Below are 19,041 nucleotides of genomic sequence, written 5' to 3' on the forward strand. Positions count from 1 at the left end.
GGTACCCGGAGTCGGTTTCATAAACTGAGGATTCAGAGTCGAAAGATTTTTGTGCCGACTCCACAGCCCTGGCGGAATCGCCTAAAAATAGCCCATGTAGCACTTCTCTGAGCGGATCGGAAAAGAACCGCTCAGATGTGAACTGTCAGAGAATCATTGCACAATCATTCTTAGGGAAATTTTGAAAATCTCTTGTGTTTAAAAAAAAAAAAAAAAAAAAAAAAATCGACAAAAAACGCTCTTAGTGTGAACGAGCCCTCAAAGCACTGCGTGCAGCCATACTGGAACACTATGTGGATAGTAGCGGTTAGTTTTATGTCCCTGGAAAGTGGTAACAGCACCACACCTCAGCCACTCGTGTGAATCAACCCTAAAAACCATTTACAATGCTACTCATCTTTCACAGAGAACCTATTCAGAAAGCATTTTCACTTCTTCAGGACAGGTTTGCTTCACTTCCCGACTTTGCCCTCTTACCTTGTGCTCCTCAACGTTAGAGGTCCCTTTCACAAGCTCAGCTTGTAATCTATCCTCCAGCACTCTGATTTTCTCCTCTTTCTCCGCAATACTGAAAAGAAAATGCCATGAGTTACTATTAGAGGACAAGTAAACCAATCGTGGTAATAAAGTAACCTGCAGTAATGAATGCTATGAGAACACCCACAATGCACTTGGCAGTCATGTGATGTCTTGCCTAGGCTGCAGATCACATTAGCAAGTCTGGTAGCTTTCTCATGTAGAGAAATGAGCAGTATTTTATTCAAACTATATTTGTTAATGTAGCAACATGCCTTATTAACCCTTAAAGTATACCAGAGCTGACCTAAAGCGAAGATTTGATACTTACCCTCGGCTTCCTCCTGCAGTATAAACCCTGCTGCAGGCGGAAGCCCAATAGGATAAACTGTGCATGTGCAGCTTGTCTGGGTCAAAGGGCGCCAACAAGGAATTAAAGAACGGGAGGAATAGCGGGCAAACCGAGGAGGACACCGTGCCACTGCAGGTGCAGTAAACCTATGCACACCTCCAAACACACACAGGGAGCCATTTTGCAATTTAAATTATTTGTATCAGCTGTAACAAAGAAATATTTTTCTTTAAAAGTTGCGTATATTTTAGAGCAATTCAATTCACAATCATTTTCTTCTTTTGAAATTAACTTTTTAATGCACTGCAAGTGAAAAAGTAGGTTCTGTCAACATTATTTTGCACATGTTCTGCATGCTGGTCGGATAAGTCGGCGCCGTTGGACCTGGACATACTGCGCTGTGCATGCACAGTATGTCCTCTTGGGTGGTTTGTGACCACACTCACCGTGAACCCGGTGTGCTGTGCCCACACAATGACATATCCGGTGTGTGCAGGAGGACATACTGCACATGTGCAGCGCAGTATACCCAGGTCAACGGCGCCATCCGCTCCGACCAGCACCATGACAACAGAACAAATAGCAGGTGCATGGAGGCAGATGCCGGGACACGGGAGGTGCAGTAAGCCTATGCGCACCTCCCCACACACACGCAGAGCATCATTTGTAGATTTTCATTAGGACAAAGTTATCCTTTGAAGGATACCAGAGATCAAAACTTTTTCTAGAAACGGGGGGAGCGGGCGTATACTACCACCAGTCCTTATGTCCAATCTTCATCTGTTCTCCTGTCAGCCCCCGTAGCTCACCTTAAAAAAAAAAAAAACAGAATCCTCTTCCAGCCTTGCATACCGAGCAAGCATTGGCCGGGCTGAAGCGCACTGCACATGACGTCATACGTATGCACAGTGCGCTACCACAGAAGTGCGCTTTAAGACGCATGCAGCCCGGCCGGCGCCTGCTCATTAAGTCCAGACCCGGCCGGCAGAGGATCTCGGTGGGGCTTTTAGGTGATCTATGGAGGGCTGACAGGAGAACGGGGGGAGCGGTGGACATAAGGACAGGTGGTAGTATATTCCTGCTCCCGTTTCTCCAAAATGTTTGACCTCTGATATCCTTTAAGAAGAAACTTATCGTTGCTTTATAAATACAGTATATGTCCTTTCATTTCTAATACTTAAGAAATGAACAAATGATTACCTTCTTTCCAGATGTTCAAGACTCTGAGAAGCAGAATCCTACAAGAAAAAAAGGCAAACAATAGGTTACAAGCCTAAAAAAAAAATTTAAAAAAAAATTAAAAAAAAAAAAAAAAAAAAAAAAAGACTCATGAAAATGTTTGGAAGGAGATGATAAAGTGGAACATAAAGTTGCATTATTCATCTTGTGGCAGTGTTAAAAATGTCAGCCATCACTGAGAGGGAGGGACTACTTCTCCACTGTCAATAGTAAAGATATTACCCTGAACTACCAAGTAAGGATTTGGTATTGGAAAGCAGCAAGTCTGGTCAGAAAAGGGTAAGTTGTCTCAAGTATTTGACCCTGTTAAGCTGAAATTAAAGCATAAACATGTGGCTGTAGAAAAAAGGAAGCAGATACTTTGGACCAGGGCGGTGGAGTCGGGGCCATTTTGGGTACCTGGAGTCAAAAGTTTCATAAACTGAGGAGTGTGAGTAGGAGTTGGATGATTTTTGTACCAACTCCACAACCCTGCTTTGGACTGATGAGAAAAGTTTGGAAAATACAGCTGTAGAAAGCAGCAGTTTGTTCACTGAAAGGCTGGAGTGCGTCTGCTGTCAACAGTAAAGCATGGTGGAGGATACTTTAATGCAGATTATTGTGGCCCTTGATATTAGTCTGCCTCACCTGCTCACGTTTAACCGTCTGCATGTTTTTTACTTCAGCTCTCAGTGAAATGTTCTCTCTTTGTAGTGTCTGGAAAACAACAATACAGCATCATAAAAGAGTAATACAGACAACTTAAAGGACAACTAAGGTGAGGGGGATATGGAGGTTGCCATATTTTTTTTTTACTTTTAAGCAATACCAGTTGCCTGGCTGTCCTGCTGATCCTTTGCCACTAATACTTTTAGCCATAGCCCCTGAACAAGCATGCAGCATATCAGGCGTTTCTGGCATTAATGTCAGTTCTGACAAGATTAGCTGCATGCTTGTTTCTTGTGCGATTCAGACACTACTGCAGCCAAATAAATCAGCAAGACTGCCAGGCAACTGGTATTGTTTAAAATGAAATAAATATGGCAGGCGCCATATTCTTCTCACTACAGTTGTCCTTTAAAGTTCAAATGCAGAAGAATAAGGGCTCATTCACACTACACAACGCATGCACAAACACGATTTCGTGCATGCGTTGCCATCGCACGGTCAACGCACGGAATGCACGTCGGAGTGCGCTAAGCACAGACGCTGGCAGCTGTACTCGTCTAGTAGCGTGTGCGTCATGCGATAAAATGTCCCCAGATGGGAACGCACACCTATAGTGTGAATGGTAACATGAAAGTCTATGAACTTTCATGTTGACATATGCATCGTGCACAACGTGCGATGCGTCAACACTGACAGCGCAACACAGTGTGAATGAGCCCTAATTGATAGGGTTAAAAAGCAGAATTAGAGTTCACAGTTTTTTTTTATTTTTTCAGCAATAGTGTGCCCATATATCAGTCGATCTAAGGGCAGACTGACCGAGAGTGACCAGACTTACCACGAGACAGATCTCTCTCTGATCAAAGAGGCATCTGTTGCCTGCCTACACAGATTTCAGCATAAAATTATCAGAAATCGGCCTAACATCACTGCCTCCTGCATGGCTAAACCCCCCTCCCCTGCTAAAAATGTCCCTCCAGTGCCTGTGCTTACCTAAAATCTTCCTGTCCACCAGCACAATTACTGGCCTACGCCGCCATTACCGTGATAGCCTGTTGTACCACCTGGCACCAGGTGAGTATGTGACATCACACGTGCCTGGTGCCACATGGTACAGGCTACCGCGCTGACAGCGGAGGAGGAGAGTACTCGCCCCAGCGGACAAGTGAGATTTTAAAACACTGCACACGGAGGGGCACTTTTCACTTCGGTTGACACCAGCCAGGTGGCCACCGGATTTGTCGGTCAACGCGATATCAGACCATAAAATCACCTGGTGTATGGGCACTTTAAAGGAAACCAGAGATGGAGATACTTAAAATTTTATACTTACCCGGGGCTTCCTCCAGCCCCATAAGCACATGTGCGTCCCTCGCCATCCTCCCACGTTCTGCCACAATCAGGACCGGTAACTGGCTCAGTCGAGTCAGTCTGGGTCTTCTGCACATGCGTGGACTTCCTGTGCAGAAGACCTCGACTGACAACTCAACCAGTTACCGGGGCTGATTGCAGCTGAACGACAGATCGCGGGAGGACTGTGAGATGTGCTTATGGGGCCGGAGGAGGCCCCGGGTAAGTATCAAATCTTTTAGGTATCGCAGTCTCTGGCACACTTTAAGCCTCTGGCTTAACCAATTAAAGGGAAGGCATGGCAAAAAGCCAGTAACCTTCCCCCTCTAATTCTGACCTGTAGCAGGTTGGCGCAACAAAGTCAAAGAGACGCCCTTCACTTAAAAATTTCCACATGAACGCATTTTTATAGGCTTTATTTGCAATTACCTTTAGCTCTTCTCCAGTATTTGCAAAATTGGCTTGCTCTAGAGCCACCGCATCTTTCACCTGCTTTATTTCCTTGTCTTTTTCTGCAATTCTATATATAATTAAAAAAAAAAATCATAATCATTACAGACGCACAAAGAACTGGCAAACTGCTGCATGAGGGAGACAGATCATACATACATTTAGGGTGAAATCTTCCTTCTATGGAGAGTATGACAACTGACTACCTGCCCAGTAGTACTGCGCATGCGCATTCACATCGGGGGCCGGGCCATGCATGCATGCGCAGAGGAGCACGGCTCGATGAATTAACACAGCTGAGGGCTCTTTCATATCTGGATGGTATTGGTGGAAGGTCAACCCATACGTTTTGATGTATGCTGTTTCTGTGCGTTGCGTTTTACCGCAAAGCTACAATGACATCCATGGCTACAATTGCTAGGTAATGCCCAATGATGTTGATCCAGGGATTTTATCTGATTGCCATCTGGAGTCAGGAAGGAATTATTTTCCCTTTTGGGGCTAATTGGACCATGCCTTATAAGGGTTTTTCGCCTTCCTCTGGATCAACAGGGATATGTTTGGGAGCAGGCTGGTGTTGTACTTTATTTTCTGGTTGAACTCGATGGACTTTTTTCAACCCAAATAACTATGTAACTATGTAATGCGTTTTCAATCCGTTACAGCACATAGGAAAATTCAGGTGATATTTTTTTGATTTTCAACTGTAACTGTGTGCATTGAAACGTTTTAAAAACGCATGCTATTCTTGGAGCTTGCGTTTTATATTGATTTACATTATAACGCATAACGTAAGCGTCGGACAATAAAAAGCGCTGATTCGCAACGCACAAAAACACAGCGGTAGATGTGAAAGGTAACATGAAAGTCTATGGAGGACTTCTTGTGGCTGGAAGAAGCCCCAGGTAGGTAAATAGGCACTTTTTTTCCCCCAATTTATGTTTCCTTAAAGGGGCCGGAGCCTGCTGGTACTAAATGAGATAAAGCCATACTAACTTTTAAGCCATGCATCATTTATATTAATATGCTTTAAAGAGACTCTGAAGTCTCAATTTTTCCACTCTTTTATAATGTAAACCTCTTTAGCATTATAGCCTAAATTAAACCACCGCAATCCCGCTGCAAAACGAGGGTTTAATCATAGTGAAAACGACCTGCAAAGTTCCACGACTATGCAGCTCGCAGAGCATGCTGCCATGGAGAGGCTGAGCTTTACGCTGTAGCTCTGCCTCTCCGCAATCGATCTCCGCCCCTCTCAGTGAAAGGAAGACAGAGGGGTGGGGAGAGGCGGCGATCCACAGAGATTGATTGTGGAGAGGCAGAGCTACAGCATGAAGCTCAGCCTCTTCGAGGAAATGAAGCCCTGAGAGCTTTGCAGTTCTTTTTCTCTATGAAAAACCCTCGTTTTGCAGCGGTTTAACCTCCCTGGCGGTAAGCCTGACCTACGTTTGGCTCGCCGCCGGAGAGGATCACGTGGCCCCCGGAGGATTTTTTTTTTTTTAAATAACGTTTGGTTTATAAGCTAGCAATTGGCTAGCTAACCATGCCCCCCCAAGTCTCTCCGATCCCCCCCACAATACATACCCCCCCAGGGATCCCGTAATGGCGCAGCCTCCCAATCCGCTCCAGGCTTCGCTATGGGGAGGATCGGGACTGCGCATGACGTCATGTCCCGGTCGTAGCCATAGCAACGACTGAAGTTAAAGGGTGAAGCTGCGGGTCTCGCGGACGGGTAAATATTGCCAGCGGCGATCGGAGCAGTGTCGGGGACTTGGGGGCCACAGATAGCTAGCGAAGTGCTAGCTTGAACACTTCAAATTGTATTTAAAAAATCCCTCCCACGGACGCAGCCACCGCATCTGCGTACCGCCAGGGAGGTTAATATAGGCTATAATGCTGAAGAGGTTTACATTATAAAAATGTGGAAAAATTTAGACTTCAGAGTCTCTTTAACCTCCTTAGCGGTAACCCCGTGCTGGACATAGGGTAAGCCGCGCAGGAGGATTTCTCAGGCCCTGCTGGGCCGATCTGCATAATTTTTTTTTTATACACGCAGCTAGCACTTTGCCAGCTGCGTGTTACGATCACCGCCACCCCGCGCCGATTCGCCGCATCAGAGGGTGCCCCCCCCCGAGACCCGTGCGCTGCCTGGCCAATCAGAGCCAGGCAGCGCTGAGGGGTGGATCGGGACTCCCCCTGACGTTGGTGACGTCACCGCGTGCGTCGCCATGGCGATGGGGGAAGCCATCATGGAAATCCCGTTCAGAACGGGATTTCCGGATGGGCATACCCGCCGGCGGCGATCGGCGCATACGGGGGGACGCATGTAGCTAGCGCTAGGCTAGCTACATAAAAAAAAAAATTAAAAAAAAGAGGTTAAAAAACCCTCATACCGCCAGGGACGTTAAAGGACAACTGAAGCGAGAGGGATACGGAGGCCGCCATATTTATTTCCTTATAAGCAATACCAGTTGCCTGGCAGCCCTGCTGATCCTCTGCCTCTAATACTTTTAGCCATAGACCCTGAACAAGCATGCAGCAGCAGATCAGGTGTTTGACATTGTCAGATCTGGCAAGATTAGCTGCATGCTTGTTCCTGGTGTTATTCAGACACAACTGCAGTTAAATAAATCAGCAGGGGTTCCAGGCAACTAGTATTGTTTAAAAGGAATATTCTCACTACAGTAGTCCTTCAAGTAACTGGGATCTATAGGAATATGTAATCTGGCAGTAAATTTAAAGTTTCCATCAATTATATGTAGTAGAAAGGAAAACGGAATGAATATGCTTTGAACGGATACGTCAGGTAGCCCCTTGTTTTACATAGTGGTTAGATTGTACAATGAACATTGCATCGTTAATGGGCACCTCTCTCTCAGAATTATTGTTCTTGGTTAAAATGACTTACGTTTTTTGCAATTCTTCTACAAGCACTGTGGCAGAAGCCTGAAAAATAACAATGATTAAAAATATTTATTGAAACAATTAAGAAAACTAAAATTATTCCTAAACAAGCAGATTTTGTTTTATACAATAAGAATGAATGCAAAACATAGATCATTCATAAAGGTGTGAAATGGCTACCGTGTCAAAATTTGTACTAAGCAACCCTCAGGCATGACTCAGATTGTTCCCGCTTCTTTATTCCTCACTAAGCTACTTTCATTGGCCACCCGTCGCTGACTCTAGTCGGGTAAGGTCACGCTCCTATTGTGAAAAATGGCCTGTTATCCGCAATTGGTAGCAGTGGTAAACAAACAATGACGGATCCTATGCTATATAGAGGATACGTTCACACGTCCAATTGCAACGGATTCACTGTGTCCGCTGCTGCAAGCAGAACCAGGGCTGTGAAGTCGAGTCGAAGAGTCGGAGCCATTTTGGGTACCTGGAGTCGGAGTTGGTGGTTTCTTAAACTGAGGAGTTGGATGATTTTTATACAGATTCCATAGCCCTGAGCAGAACGCTCCCTTGTGCCGTGCACAATAATTCCTCCACACCAGACGCCAGTTGGACATGTCATAGTAGCAATACGATGTATAATTTGTCAGATGCAATGGATACACCAGAAATGCTATAAACGACGAGGGACCCCCACACACCTCATGGGGCTGGAGGAAGCCCCAGGTAAGTATAAATATAACCATTATCTCCATTTCAGGTGCCCTTTAAAAAAAAGTAAATACTGCAAGTGTAATTTTTACTTAATTCTTGGTCCAATGACACCTGGTGGAATTCCCCATTAAAATGTCTTTTTGTTGAATTTGCAGCAAGCTACGAGTTTCAAAATTCCTCAGGGCTTGTTCACACCTAGGGAGTTTTGCGTTTTATATTTTTTTTTGATCACCGTCGATTTTTTTTAAAAATGCCCTGAAATCGCTAGTGCAATGATTCTTTAAGGGATAGTTCATATCAGCGAATTTCGTCTGCTTTGCGCTCAGCAAAGCACTGCATGAAACATTTTCGGGGAGATTTTGCTACAATGGAAGGTATAGGAAAAATGCAAAACGCTCACAAATCGCTTTATCTGGCGATTTTCCGGCAATTGCGCTTTTATGAATAAATACATTGCATTTATTAATTACCGGGTGAAAGAGTTCACTTCCTGACTAACGTCAGGAAGTGAAAAAAAGGAATCACTCAGCAAAAGCGCTTAGAAAGCGCTTTGTAGAAAAGCAAAGTGCGCAGTGAAGGGCCAGGAGGGGATATGGGGGGGTGACGCCAAAAAATAAAAAAAATCGTTGGCGATTTTGACTTTAGTTGTGAACAAGGCCTTAGATCAGATCACCTCTCTGCAAGCAGTAAATCTGAAAGGGCTGGCCCACACATGAGATTGCAAAACGCAATCACCTAGCAATTTTTAACAACTTTTTGGCAGGTGCTGCCCACCTGGTCGCCGGAACATGGTGGGAGCACGGCAGGAGCTCAATGCGCAGTGGAGCACATCGCCAATTTACTGGAGTTCACCAGGTGACACCAGAGCAGCCAGGGAGTAGGGTTGGCAGTGCTTAGCAGAACTCATATAGAAGCATGTGATCAGTTTGATTAGCAGATAGACTTTCATACGGTTCTGATTTGCTGTGATGACTTAACACATGATCAAGACTAGCAAACCAGAACCTTACAAATGTATCAGCTGATCAAACTGATCACATGCTTTTCTGTGAGTTCTCCTAGGCATTGTCATCCCTATCGGAGAGGACAGCGAGGGAGCCCACAGCCTGCATGGGGCTGGAGGAATCCCCAAGTATAAATTATTCGGTTTTAAAACGCTCAGGTCTAGCCTTTCCCACCTTCATCAAAGCCGTGAAAACACTTCTTGGCATAAAAAAACAAAAAAACACAACTGTAAATCAACGCTGTAAATAAAAGCGAAGCTCTGAGGTTTCCTAACGATTTCAGAGTCAGACACAGACTCGCTGACAAGATGTTAAGGTGGCCACTAATTATCCAATCTTGTTCGTCCAATCTTACCATTTCTATGTAATATAAGGTAACTGCCTGAAGTATCCATTCAGTATATTCACTCAATTTACCCTTATACTACATAGATTTGGTAAGATTGGATGAAAAAAATTGGCTCATTAGTGGCCACCATAAAAGTATAATAATGCTTTCTTTGTGTCCTTCTCACCTGAGATTGTATTTGTGAAATGTATTTCTGAAGCTGAATGGTCATGGATTCATTCTGCTTCCTTAAATCCTGCAGCAAAGATTGAGAAAAAAAAATCATCATGAAATAGGAATTTAGTCCACATGCAGCATACAATAGGTTACGCGTTTCCTTTAGGGTCGGTTCACACAGAGGCTTGCACATCGTTTACCGCCGGCTGCAGTGCAAACCAATCAAGTGCAGGGGCAGCGCCGGAACCATCATTTCCCAGCATTTGCGCAAATGCTGCGTTTTTAGCTCTATTTTTCCTGTCGTTTGAGCCGACCCTGGAAGAGACAGCTTGTTTCCAGGGCTGCTTACCCCCACGCCTCCGTGTCACCCTGCGGGGTTGAAAAATGCAGCTGAAAGACGCCGAAAGCTGTCAAATGCTTTTCTGCACGCATTTAACATTTTTCTACCTTGAGGTCTTCTCCGCTGTTTGCATAATTTGCACGTTCCAAGGCCAGAGATTCCTCCATGTGCTTCATCTCCTTGTCCTTCTCCACAATCCTAAAAAGAATACATTGAGAAAGGTCACGATTTGAAAGAACTCTTACAGCGGATCTCTAGTCAAAAAAATGGCTGTACAAACAATGTGTAAGGACACTGAATTCAGCTGAACAGCGCATAACAGTGTGCAATACGCAGGGACATCTCACGGCTTACATATTCATAGCTCCCAACTGTCCCTCTTTTTGAAAGGGACAGTCCCTCTTTGGGAACCTTGTCCCTCTTTTCTTCCTTATTTGTCCCTCTTTCAGGACTGTTGTACAGATCTATGTAAATATTTTTTCTAATAAAAAATGTGTGACGCTAAACTTTATTCCCATCTTTTAAATTGACATATTTCTTATTTTCAAATATTAATATGAAGGAAAATAGGATAGAAAGGCCCAGTGTGGTTTGAATTATAAAACAATGTATTACTCTTATGAAATCTTTATGGAGTGTATTACAAGGGGTGTGGCAGGGGCAAGATTAGGGGTGTGGCAGGGGAGGACTGGCCAGGGGGGAAGAGGTGAGATTTTCCCCCAGGCTGCCTCTCATTTAATAATTTAGGGCTGTTACAGTGACTGGTGCATTCAGGTTTTTTGTATAAGGCAATGTGAACCACTAGGTTAGCTGGCTGAGGGAAACAAACGCCCAATTACAAAGCAATTAGAGGGTGGGCAAGCTGGTAAATATACACAGTATGATGCAGAGCAGACGCCTGCCAGCAGGGTCCATGGGAGAAAAATCTGTCTGGTCTCTCACCATTGTTAAAACGACTGCATGTACACAGCTACATAAGGTACTGTCTAGGTTGAAAAGTTTCAACAGTCCCTAGACTCCAGAAGGGCTGCTTGCAGACAGTCTCTAGACTCCAGAATGTTCCTAGACAAGACTCCAGGATTTGACTGATTTCGGCTGGAAATTAGTTGAATGTATAGAACAGAGGTGCTGGGAAATCTTGGGCCGATGTGGTCAATCAATGCGATAATCACGAATGATGGAACGCAATGGAAACCCCGGTTGTTGCCCTTCAAAATGTATGCTGTGCTCCCCAGTGCCAATGCTTTTATACTTTACCTGTCACGCTGTCCCTCGAGCAAACTTGCTGTATTTCTGCATTGGCGCCCCACGTGATTACTAGCATATAGCATGGGGCTGCCATGAAAACGGGCCTCTAGTTTGTGTTTTCCCTCCAGGCTAAAATGTCCCAGTCCTCCCCTGGGCAGGGGCGTGATTAGGGGTGTGGAAGGGGCGTAGTGTAAGTGTCCCTCTTATCAAGAAAAAAATCAGACTTTATCTCGCACAAAATATCTACAGCCAACAACAGAGCTGGTCAACTCTTCCACACAGTGGAATCACTCTGCAATCCTTCCTGCCTAAAAGCCCCAACCACATTCTCCAGGGAAAGGTGTGAAGAATTCTCTGCCTTCTTCACAAACAAGGTGTCTACCATCCGTGCCAGCATTACACCAACATCAATTGACCACTGGACTTTGCATCTGCCTACTACCGTACCACCATGGCAAGTCTTTGACACTCTGAGTGAAGAAGATTTTGGAATTCTCATTCAAAGTCTCCGCCCCACTACCAGCGACCTGGATCCTGGCCCAACTGGATCCTTAATGCAGTGCCCAGAGCTGATCAGGCCAGCACTTCACAAAATCACTCAGTGCTCCTTGCAAAGTGGACTTTTCCCAGAAGAACTAAAGAAAGCAATCATAAAACCCCTCTTGAAGAAACCATCACTAGATCCTGATTCTGTAACCAACTAAAGACCTGTTGCGAACTTACCATTCCTATCAAAAGTTATCGAGAAAGTAGTCGCCAACCAGCTGGAAGCCAGGCTTACAGATAACAACATCTTTGATACTTTTCAGTCAGGATTCAGGAAAAGGCACAGCACTGAAACGGCATTAGTCCGAGTAATGAATGATCTACTTACTGCAAGGGACAAGGGTGATTGCTCAATTTTGATTCTTCTTGACTTGTCTGCAGCATTTGATAATGTGGATCATGAAATACTAATCCAGCGACTGAAGAATTACTGTGGCCTAAGGGGTACTGTTCTTAGCTGGTTTCAGACCTTCCTATCTGGCAGGACACAGCAAGTATGTCTGGGCACACACTACTCTAATCCAGTGCCACTTCCCTATGGAGTTCCACAGGGTTCTGTACTATCATCATTACTCCTTGCAGTCTACATGCTCCCACTGGGCAAAATAATCCAGAACTATGGCCTAGGATACCATTGTTATGCAGATGACACACAACTGTATCTGTCCTTCAAGCCTGGCACCCAAGACCCATCAGCATCCATAAATGCGTGTCTAGTGGATTTACAAAATTGGATGAACACCAGCTGGCTGAGGCTGAACGCTGACAAAACAGAGGTGTTGGTGGTAGGTGGTCCACACATGATGGATAAAGTTCAAAACGCTCACCACCTCAAACTAGCAATTGGGGGAGATACTGTACAGTATAAAGACTCTGTGCGAAACCTTGGGGTGATCCTGGATGGAAATCTAAAACTCAAACAGCAGATATCAGCTGTCGTCAAGTCTTCCTTCTTCCATCTAAGAAATATAGCGAAAATCAAACACCTTATCCCAGCTGAAGACCTACCTGCCCTGGTTCATGCATTTGTATCCTCCCGCCTAGACTACTGCAACGCCCTGTTCATCGGATCTACAGAAAAGGTTCTGCGCCCCTTACAGCTAGTACAGAATGCTGCAGCCAGACTCCTAGCCAATGCCCCCCGCAGCTCACACATCACCCCAGTACTGCAAACTCTTCACTGGTTGCCAGTAAAATGGAGAATCAATTTTAAGATCTGCCTGCTGACATTCAAGGCTCTACACCACATGGGACCCAAATACATAGCGGATCTATTGGAACTTTATGCCTCTCCACGCACCCTCCGCTCTGCCAACAAGATGAAGCTGATTATTCCCAGGATACACTTAACATTTGGTGCTCGGGCCTTTTCCTACGCAGCCCCTACTCTATGGAACTCACTTCCACAATCAGTACGAGAGGCTCCCTCTCTGGACAGCTTTAAAAAAAGGCTAAAAACTCACCTCTTTTCCCTAGCCTTTGAGACTGCATAATGCAGGGTCACAGCGCTTTAAGTCCCCAGGGAGAAAAGCGCTATATAAATATTATTGTTATTGTTATCTTGATATGTTGGGAGGTATGAATATGTGTTGCGGATCAGTGTGTGTTCTGACAACGTACTGCAGCATGCGTGTGTGTGCAATTCACTGCTGAGCTATCCAATATGATTAAATAGGGGCAAGTCAACACTAGGCTACACATTTCGGATCAGGTCAGTTGGGCAATGTGATCGACAGGTTGTGTTAATTTTTGGCAATTGGGCCTCTAGGCGGACATTTGGGTGCCGATGCGGCTAATAGAATGCAATGGTTATAAGACAATTGGCTTCAACTATCTGTCATTTGGGAGCCCGATTTTAGGTTTGTGTTAAGGGCAGGTTAAGTTTAGGCATTAGGTAAGGGGTCTTCTTTATAGGCACTTCCTGCTGCTGTTGGGAAAAACATTTGCTCACAGGACAGGCCACATGCATCTAGTTCTGATCGACTGATAGAACATTTTTGTTTTTAATGATTACGTCGATCAAGAAGAAATTGAAATAAGCCCCCACACCGGTAGCAATATTATGTAGATATCACCCAAATTACCAACTGAATACACAATTTTGATTAAATGGATCTGCAGTCAATTGAAGGCACCTGAAATGACAGCCGATTCCTGTGCAATGAACTAGAAAAAAATCCATCCTACTAGAGCGACAGAATTTTGATTTTCAGCCCAATATAGACCACTTTGCACCTTTCGATTCAATCTAAGAATCAAATCTAAAGGTCGATCGAACACAAATTGCACACAAAGAATAAATGACTACTTACGTCTTCTGTAGTTCGTCTACAATGACTGATGCAGTAGACTGTGGGAGGGGGAAAAAAAGAAAATCAGAAAAAAATAAAATCAACATAGTACATTTACAAACAGAAGAACAAATATACCAGACTATTAGTATTGCAAGCATCACAACAATCAGGCTGAACCAGTCAGTCATGTCCATGGCAAAGAGAAATGGGGCAAACTTGGAGCAGATTGGCAGATCAAGCTTTCCGACCGGTCACTCTAAATAACTGCTCCACTTTTGCACCAGTTTGCCTAGATTGTGATAATCATGTCTGAAATTCACGCCCTGCATTCATTTCAACAAAAATATAAACCGGTAGCTTGGTGAAAGTAAATTTTGTTTTCATGTTAAGGACTCCGAGCAGTGCAGAAACTATGGAAAGATGCATACCATTTTGAAGCTCTCTTTCTCCTCTTTCCAACGACACATAAACCGCCGCCCTACGCCTTTTAGTTTTCATTATTTGCGCAATCGAATTCGCGTTTGCTGCGATTTCGATCACGAAAATAATGAAAACTAAAAGGCGTAGGGCGGCGGTTTATGTGTCGTTGGAAAGAGGAGAAAGAGAGCTTCAAAATGGTATGCATCTTTCCATAGTTTCTGCACTGCTCGGAGTCCCTTTATAAAGTCTCCCTGTTATTTTCCCTGGGCTGTGGTCACATGATTATGCCTTAAAGAAACTGTTAACTCAGATGCATGCTGGGAGAGTAATAAAGTAGCAAAGATCTCCCCACAAAATGAATCAGCAGCTTCTAGTAGGCGTAGGGAAGTGACTCCAGCCCAAGGACAATGAAAGTAAAGCTAAATATAAATGGGTAAATATTGGCCCCACCTAGTACAAAACTTAAGAGCTTACCGTAAGTAGGCCATACACTAGTTGATTTTTTTTTTATATCTGGCTTATTCAATCAATAGTTTGAATCTGCAAATGATTCTCGAACAAGGGAGACCCAGCAGGTGCACACAGATTTTCAAAGGATTTCATGCTAAAATTGATTGAAAATCTGATTCGAGCAAATAGATGCCTCTCTGATCAGATGATGATTGGACAGGGATTTATCTGCCAGCCATAGATCCCTCTCCAATCATCATCTGATCAGACAGGGATCTATCTATCAGTGTATGGCAAGCCTAGGTGACCATACACTCATGCCTAGTACACACCATACAATTTTCTGTAATGCTGGGAATAAACGATACATTAGATGGCACGATTGATGATTTCAGACATGTCTGATCACCGCCGGATCGATTCTGCGCTCGATACCGGGGACGTGAGAATGGAAAAAGATAAGGAAATCGAACGGAAGAGAATCGCCCGCGGGGATGAGCAGGAATCCGGCGGCATAATCGAGCCACGGAAACGCACCATGTATTCCCAGCATTAGATTTTCTGTTAAGGTGGCCATACACATTAGATTAGCAGCAGATAGATCATCAGATAGATTTCTGATCTATCTGATGTGTTTAGGAACATTTTTTACTAGGAACAGATTTCCAATAGATTTCAGTTTGAAATCTATTGAAAATCGATCTGATAGCATTTTTTTTGCCATCAGATTTCCATTAGGTCCCATGCAAAATGATAAGCAATCTCAACAGATCGACCTAGATTTTCCAGCATGTCAAATCGATTGAAATCGATTGAAATTGGCCGCAAATCGATCGAACGGTCAAACGATTTGTGATCGATCAAGGCTCAGTGTATGGCCCCCTTAAGATTTACCTGCCAGATAGATAATTTCCAACATGCTACAAATTATCCATCTAACCATCTATCTGCCTAGCAATTAGGCATTGTTCTACTCAGCAGGAGATAACTAGAAGACAATGCACCAGAGATAATGACCAGTCTCTACAGAAAATCTAATTACAGAAAATCTTACAGAAAATTGTATGGTGTGTGCTAGGCATTATACAGTAGATTTGCAGCAGATTCGGGCCATCAGATAGATTTCTGGCAGATGACTGTCAAGTTGAATCTGACAGGAATCTGATGTGTGCCACACACTAGGAACAGATTTCCAATAGATTTCAGAATTAAATCTAAATACATTATTGGACCATTAGATCCAATGCAACTCTATGGGTCATGGATCTGCTACCAGCAGCAGATCGACCTAGATTTTCCATGTGAGATAGATCAAATCCATCGACATTGATCAAAATCGGCCATAAATCGATCGATAGATTTGAAAAAAATCGATTTCTAATCAATATCGACCAGAGTATGCGCCCCTTTACTTTAGTTCCTGCTGCGATTAGTATCGTGACACTCCTTGCTCACTGTTCCCTTCCCCTCTCCACAAAACAGAATGCTCAGCAGAGAGTCAATTAGCATGTCTGTACAGCGGTCTGTAATCTGTCACCCAAAGTGTTCATGAAAAATCTTGTTTTAGACAACATTTATCCCAAGTTTGTACATAGCTTTAGTGAGGTCTGAGAAAAACAGTAAGTCTTAAGAAACAAAAACCCTGCAGTGAACACAGAAATGTAACATAAGCTAAGAATGTCTGTAATGTACTTCGACCCACACCTAATTTTATGAAAAGAAAAATGTATAAAAAAAAATTACCTGAACCTGCATCTGTGAATGGAATTTTTGAAGCTGAACATTTAGCGCTTCGTTTTGAGTCAACAAATCCTGAAAGGAAAAGAAATTTTAGCTTAAAACGAAATTCCAATGTTTCAGACTTAACAGAGGTACTCAAGTCAATTTGCAATCTAAAGCGAGTATAGTTAGACTTAAAGCATAACTCTAACTCAACTATGAAAGCTCATTACACATGCAGAGATGTGCCATACTGCAGAATTATTTTATTTGCGTACACGTTTAAAGCAGACTCGAACCAAACATTTTATTTATTCAAAATATACAAATTATACAAAAATAAACAAACACTCCTTCAAACCTATGATCATTTCAGTGCATGCTTTTCACCCTTCTCTTTTCATAACTAGGGTTTTACAGGTGGCAGCCATTAGCAATTCCTCCTTTGCCGGACACCACCTACTCCACCAGTTTGCCGGATTCTGTCCCGGCAATATGAAAGGAAGGGAGGGGTTCCTCCAATGAATGTAAAATATTTTATTTTTGTCATCATGCAGCTGAAAAACGGCTGCTATTTATTATTATAATTTAGAAATTAGATTTTATTTCTGAAATCTAGTATTTATAATTTGGGTCCACTTTAAATATACACAAAAGCTGATGGGCGTGTGTGCCGTGATCACTCAAGAAAACCCTAACCGATTTTTATAGCTATACATATGCAGAGAGGGAGATAGGGCTTGCTTGGCAAATGGAAACAGCCGTTATGTCCCACAATGCAACAAGGTTCACAGACAGCAAACTGTCAGCACCTTGGTCATGACATCACACTGTGGGAGTGGTTTCTCCACAATATCAGTCATGCAGACTCCCCTGATGAAGTTCAATCCTTGGTTACAGACTTTAGTGTTGATCGAACACCCAGTTATTCGGGCTCAGGTCGGCTCGGCCGGACATGGTCCAGATGTGGGGGATATTGGGCCGAACACCGAGCCTAATTGAAGTCAATGGGGACCCAAGCATGCTCAGGTCCCCATTGACTTCAATTAGGCTCGGTGTTCGGCTCAATATCCCGCACATCTGGACCATGTCCGGCCGAGCCGACCCGAGCCCGAATAACTGGGTGCTCGATCAACACTCGTTACAGTCCCTATTTAACTCCACACAGCAGCGATGGTTACACACAACACTGAGATCTTCATATATCAGAGGTTAAAAAGCCAGTACCTGCATCTGAAGGCTGTCATCCTGTCCTGCCATCAGCTGCATGATCCTCTGCTGAAGCTGCTCGTTGTTCACTATGGAGTCCGTCAGTTTGCTGTGCAGGCTCTGGATCTCCGCCTCCTTGGTGATCAGCTTGTTCTGTAACTCTGCATAATAAGGAGAGTCACATGACTGTAGATAGGAATGGACAAATGAACAAGGATTCCGGGCAACACAGTGGCCTACTGGTTAGCACTCTCGCCTTGCAGCTTGCTATCTGCACGGAGTATGTATGTTCTCCCCGTGTTTGCATGGGTTTCCTCTGGGCACTCCAGTTTTCTACCGCACCCCAAAAACATACAAATAAGTTAATTGGCTTCCCTTTAAAAGAGACCCAGAGCAGTGACTTAAATTAAAAGATTTCACTTACCTGGAGCTTCGTCCAGCTCACCGTAGGCCGCGAGGTCCCCCCAGGCGTCCTCCTGGCTCTTCTGTGTGTCCCAACGGCAGCTCCTGTTACCGGTAACACCCGGGCCGGCTCTTCCTGATCCTGACTCATCACACTAGCCGATATGCATAATCGCATCGGCCGGCGTGACAGGTCTGCTATGCGTGGTTTAGCGTTAGAAAACAACGCATGCGCAGACCTGTCAGGCCGGCCGCAGTGATGTGTAGCAACCGGCATGACGACGGCGAGCGTCAGGAACCAGGAAGAGCCGGCCCAGGTGTCGCCGGAAGGGACACGGAGAGGAGCCAGGAGGACGCCGGGGGACCTCGCGGCCTACGGTAAGTGAAATCTTTTAATTTAAGTCACTGCTCAGGGTCCCTTTAAATTGGCCGCAGACTTCGATACATATACCACACGATACATACATAGACTTACGACTATGGTAGGGATTAGACTGTAAGCTCCTCTATCACACAACATGGTAACATTTAAAATACATGTAAACACATACAAATAAGAAATACGTTTCTTACACATTAAAATGAGCCATAAATTAATTTTCTCCCATCGGTCACTCACAGCAGGTAGTAGAAATCTGGCAGGTTTTGGGCTAGTCCATCTCTTCATGGGGGATTCTCAGCATGGCCTTTATTCTTTATAAAGACATTCCTTAAAAGGTTTATATAAAGATGCT

The 19,041-nt window shown here is 44.2% G+C and overlaps 1 protein-coding gene across 16 annotated transcripts in view; it reads right to left on the minus strand.

The window, feature by feature from the left end:
* The window catches only part of KTN1 (kinectin 1), a 185,665-nt gene that overhangs the window by 72,287 nt on the left and 94,337 nt on the right, over positions 1 to 19,041 (minus strand). For all 16 annotated transcript variants that reach the window (XM_068254390.1, XM_068254395.1, XM_068254399.1 and 13 more), the window contains exons 11-20: positions 17,924 to 18,066; positions 16,721 to 16,789; positions 14,126 to 14,163; positions 10,127 to 10,217; positions 9,690 to 9,758; positions 7,464 to 7,501; positions 4,535 to 4,625; positions 2,735 to 2,803; positions 2,069 to 2,106; positions 478 to 568 (exon numbers count right to left, since the gene is read on the minus strand). In XM_068254390.1, the coding sequence (XP_068110491.1) occupies positions 478 to 568; positions 2,069 to 2,106; positions 2,735 to 2,803; positions 4,535 to 4,625; positions 7,464 to 7,501; positions 9,690 to 9,758; positions 10,127 to 10,217; positions 14,126 to 14,163; positions 16,721 to 16,789; positions 17,924 to 18,066 (737 nt within the window). The remainder of the gene's footprint in view (positions 1 to 477; positions 569 to 2,068; positions 2,107 to 2,734; positions 2,804 to 4,534; positions 4,626 to 7,463; positions 7,502 to 9,689; positions 9,759 to 10,126; positions 10,218 to 14,125; positions 14,164 to 16,720; positions 16,790 to 17,923; positions 18,067 to 19,041) is intronic.

Source organism: Hyperolius riggenbachi, chromosome 9 (assembly GCF_040937935.1).
Source record: "Hyperolius riggenbachi isolate aHypRig1 chromosome 9, aHypRig1.pri, whole genome shotgun sequence".
Taxonomy (NCBI): Eukaryota; Metazoa; Chordata; class Amphibia; order Anura; family Hyperoliidae; genus Hyperolius; species Hyperolius riggenbachi.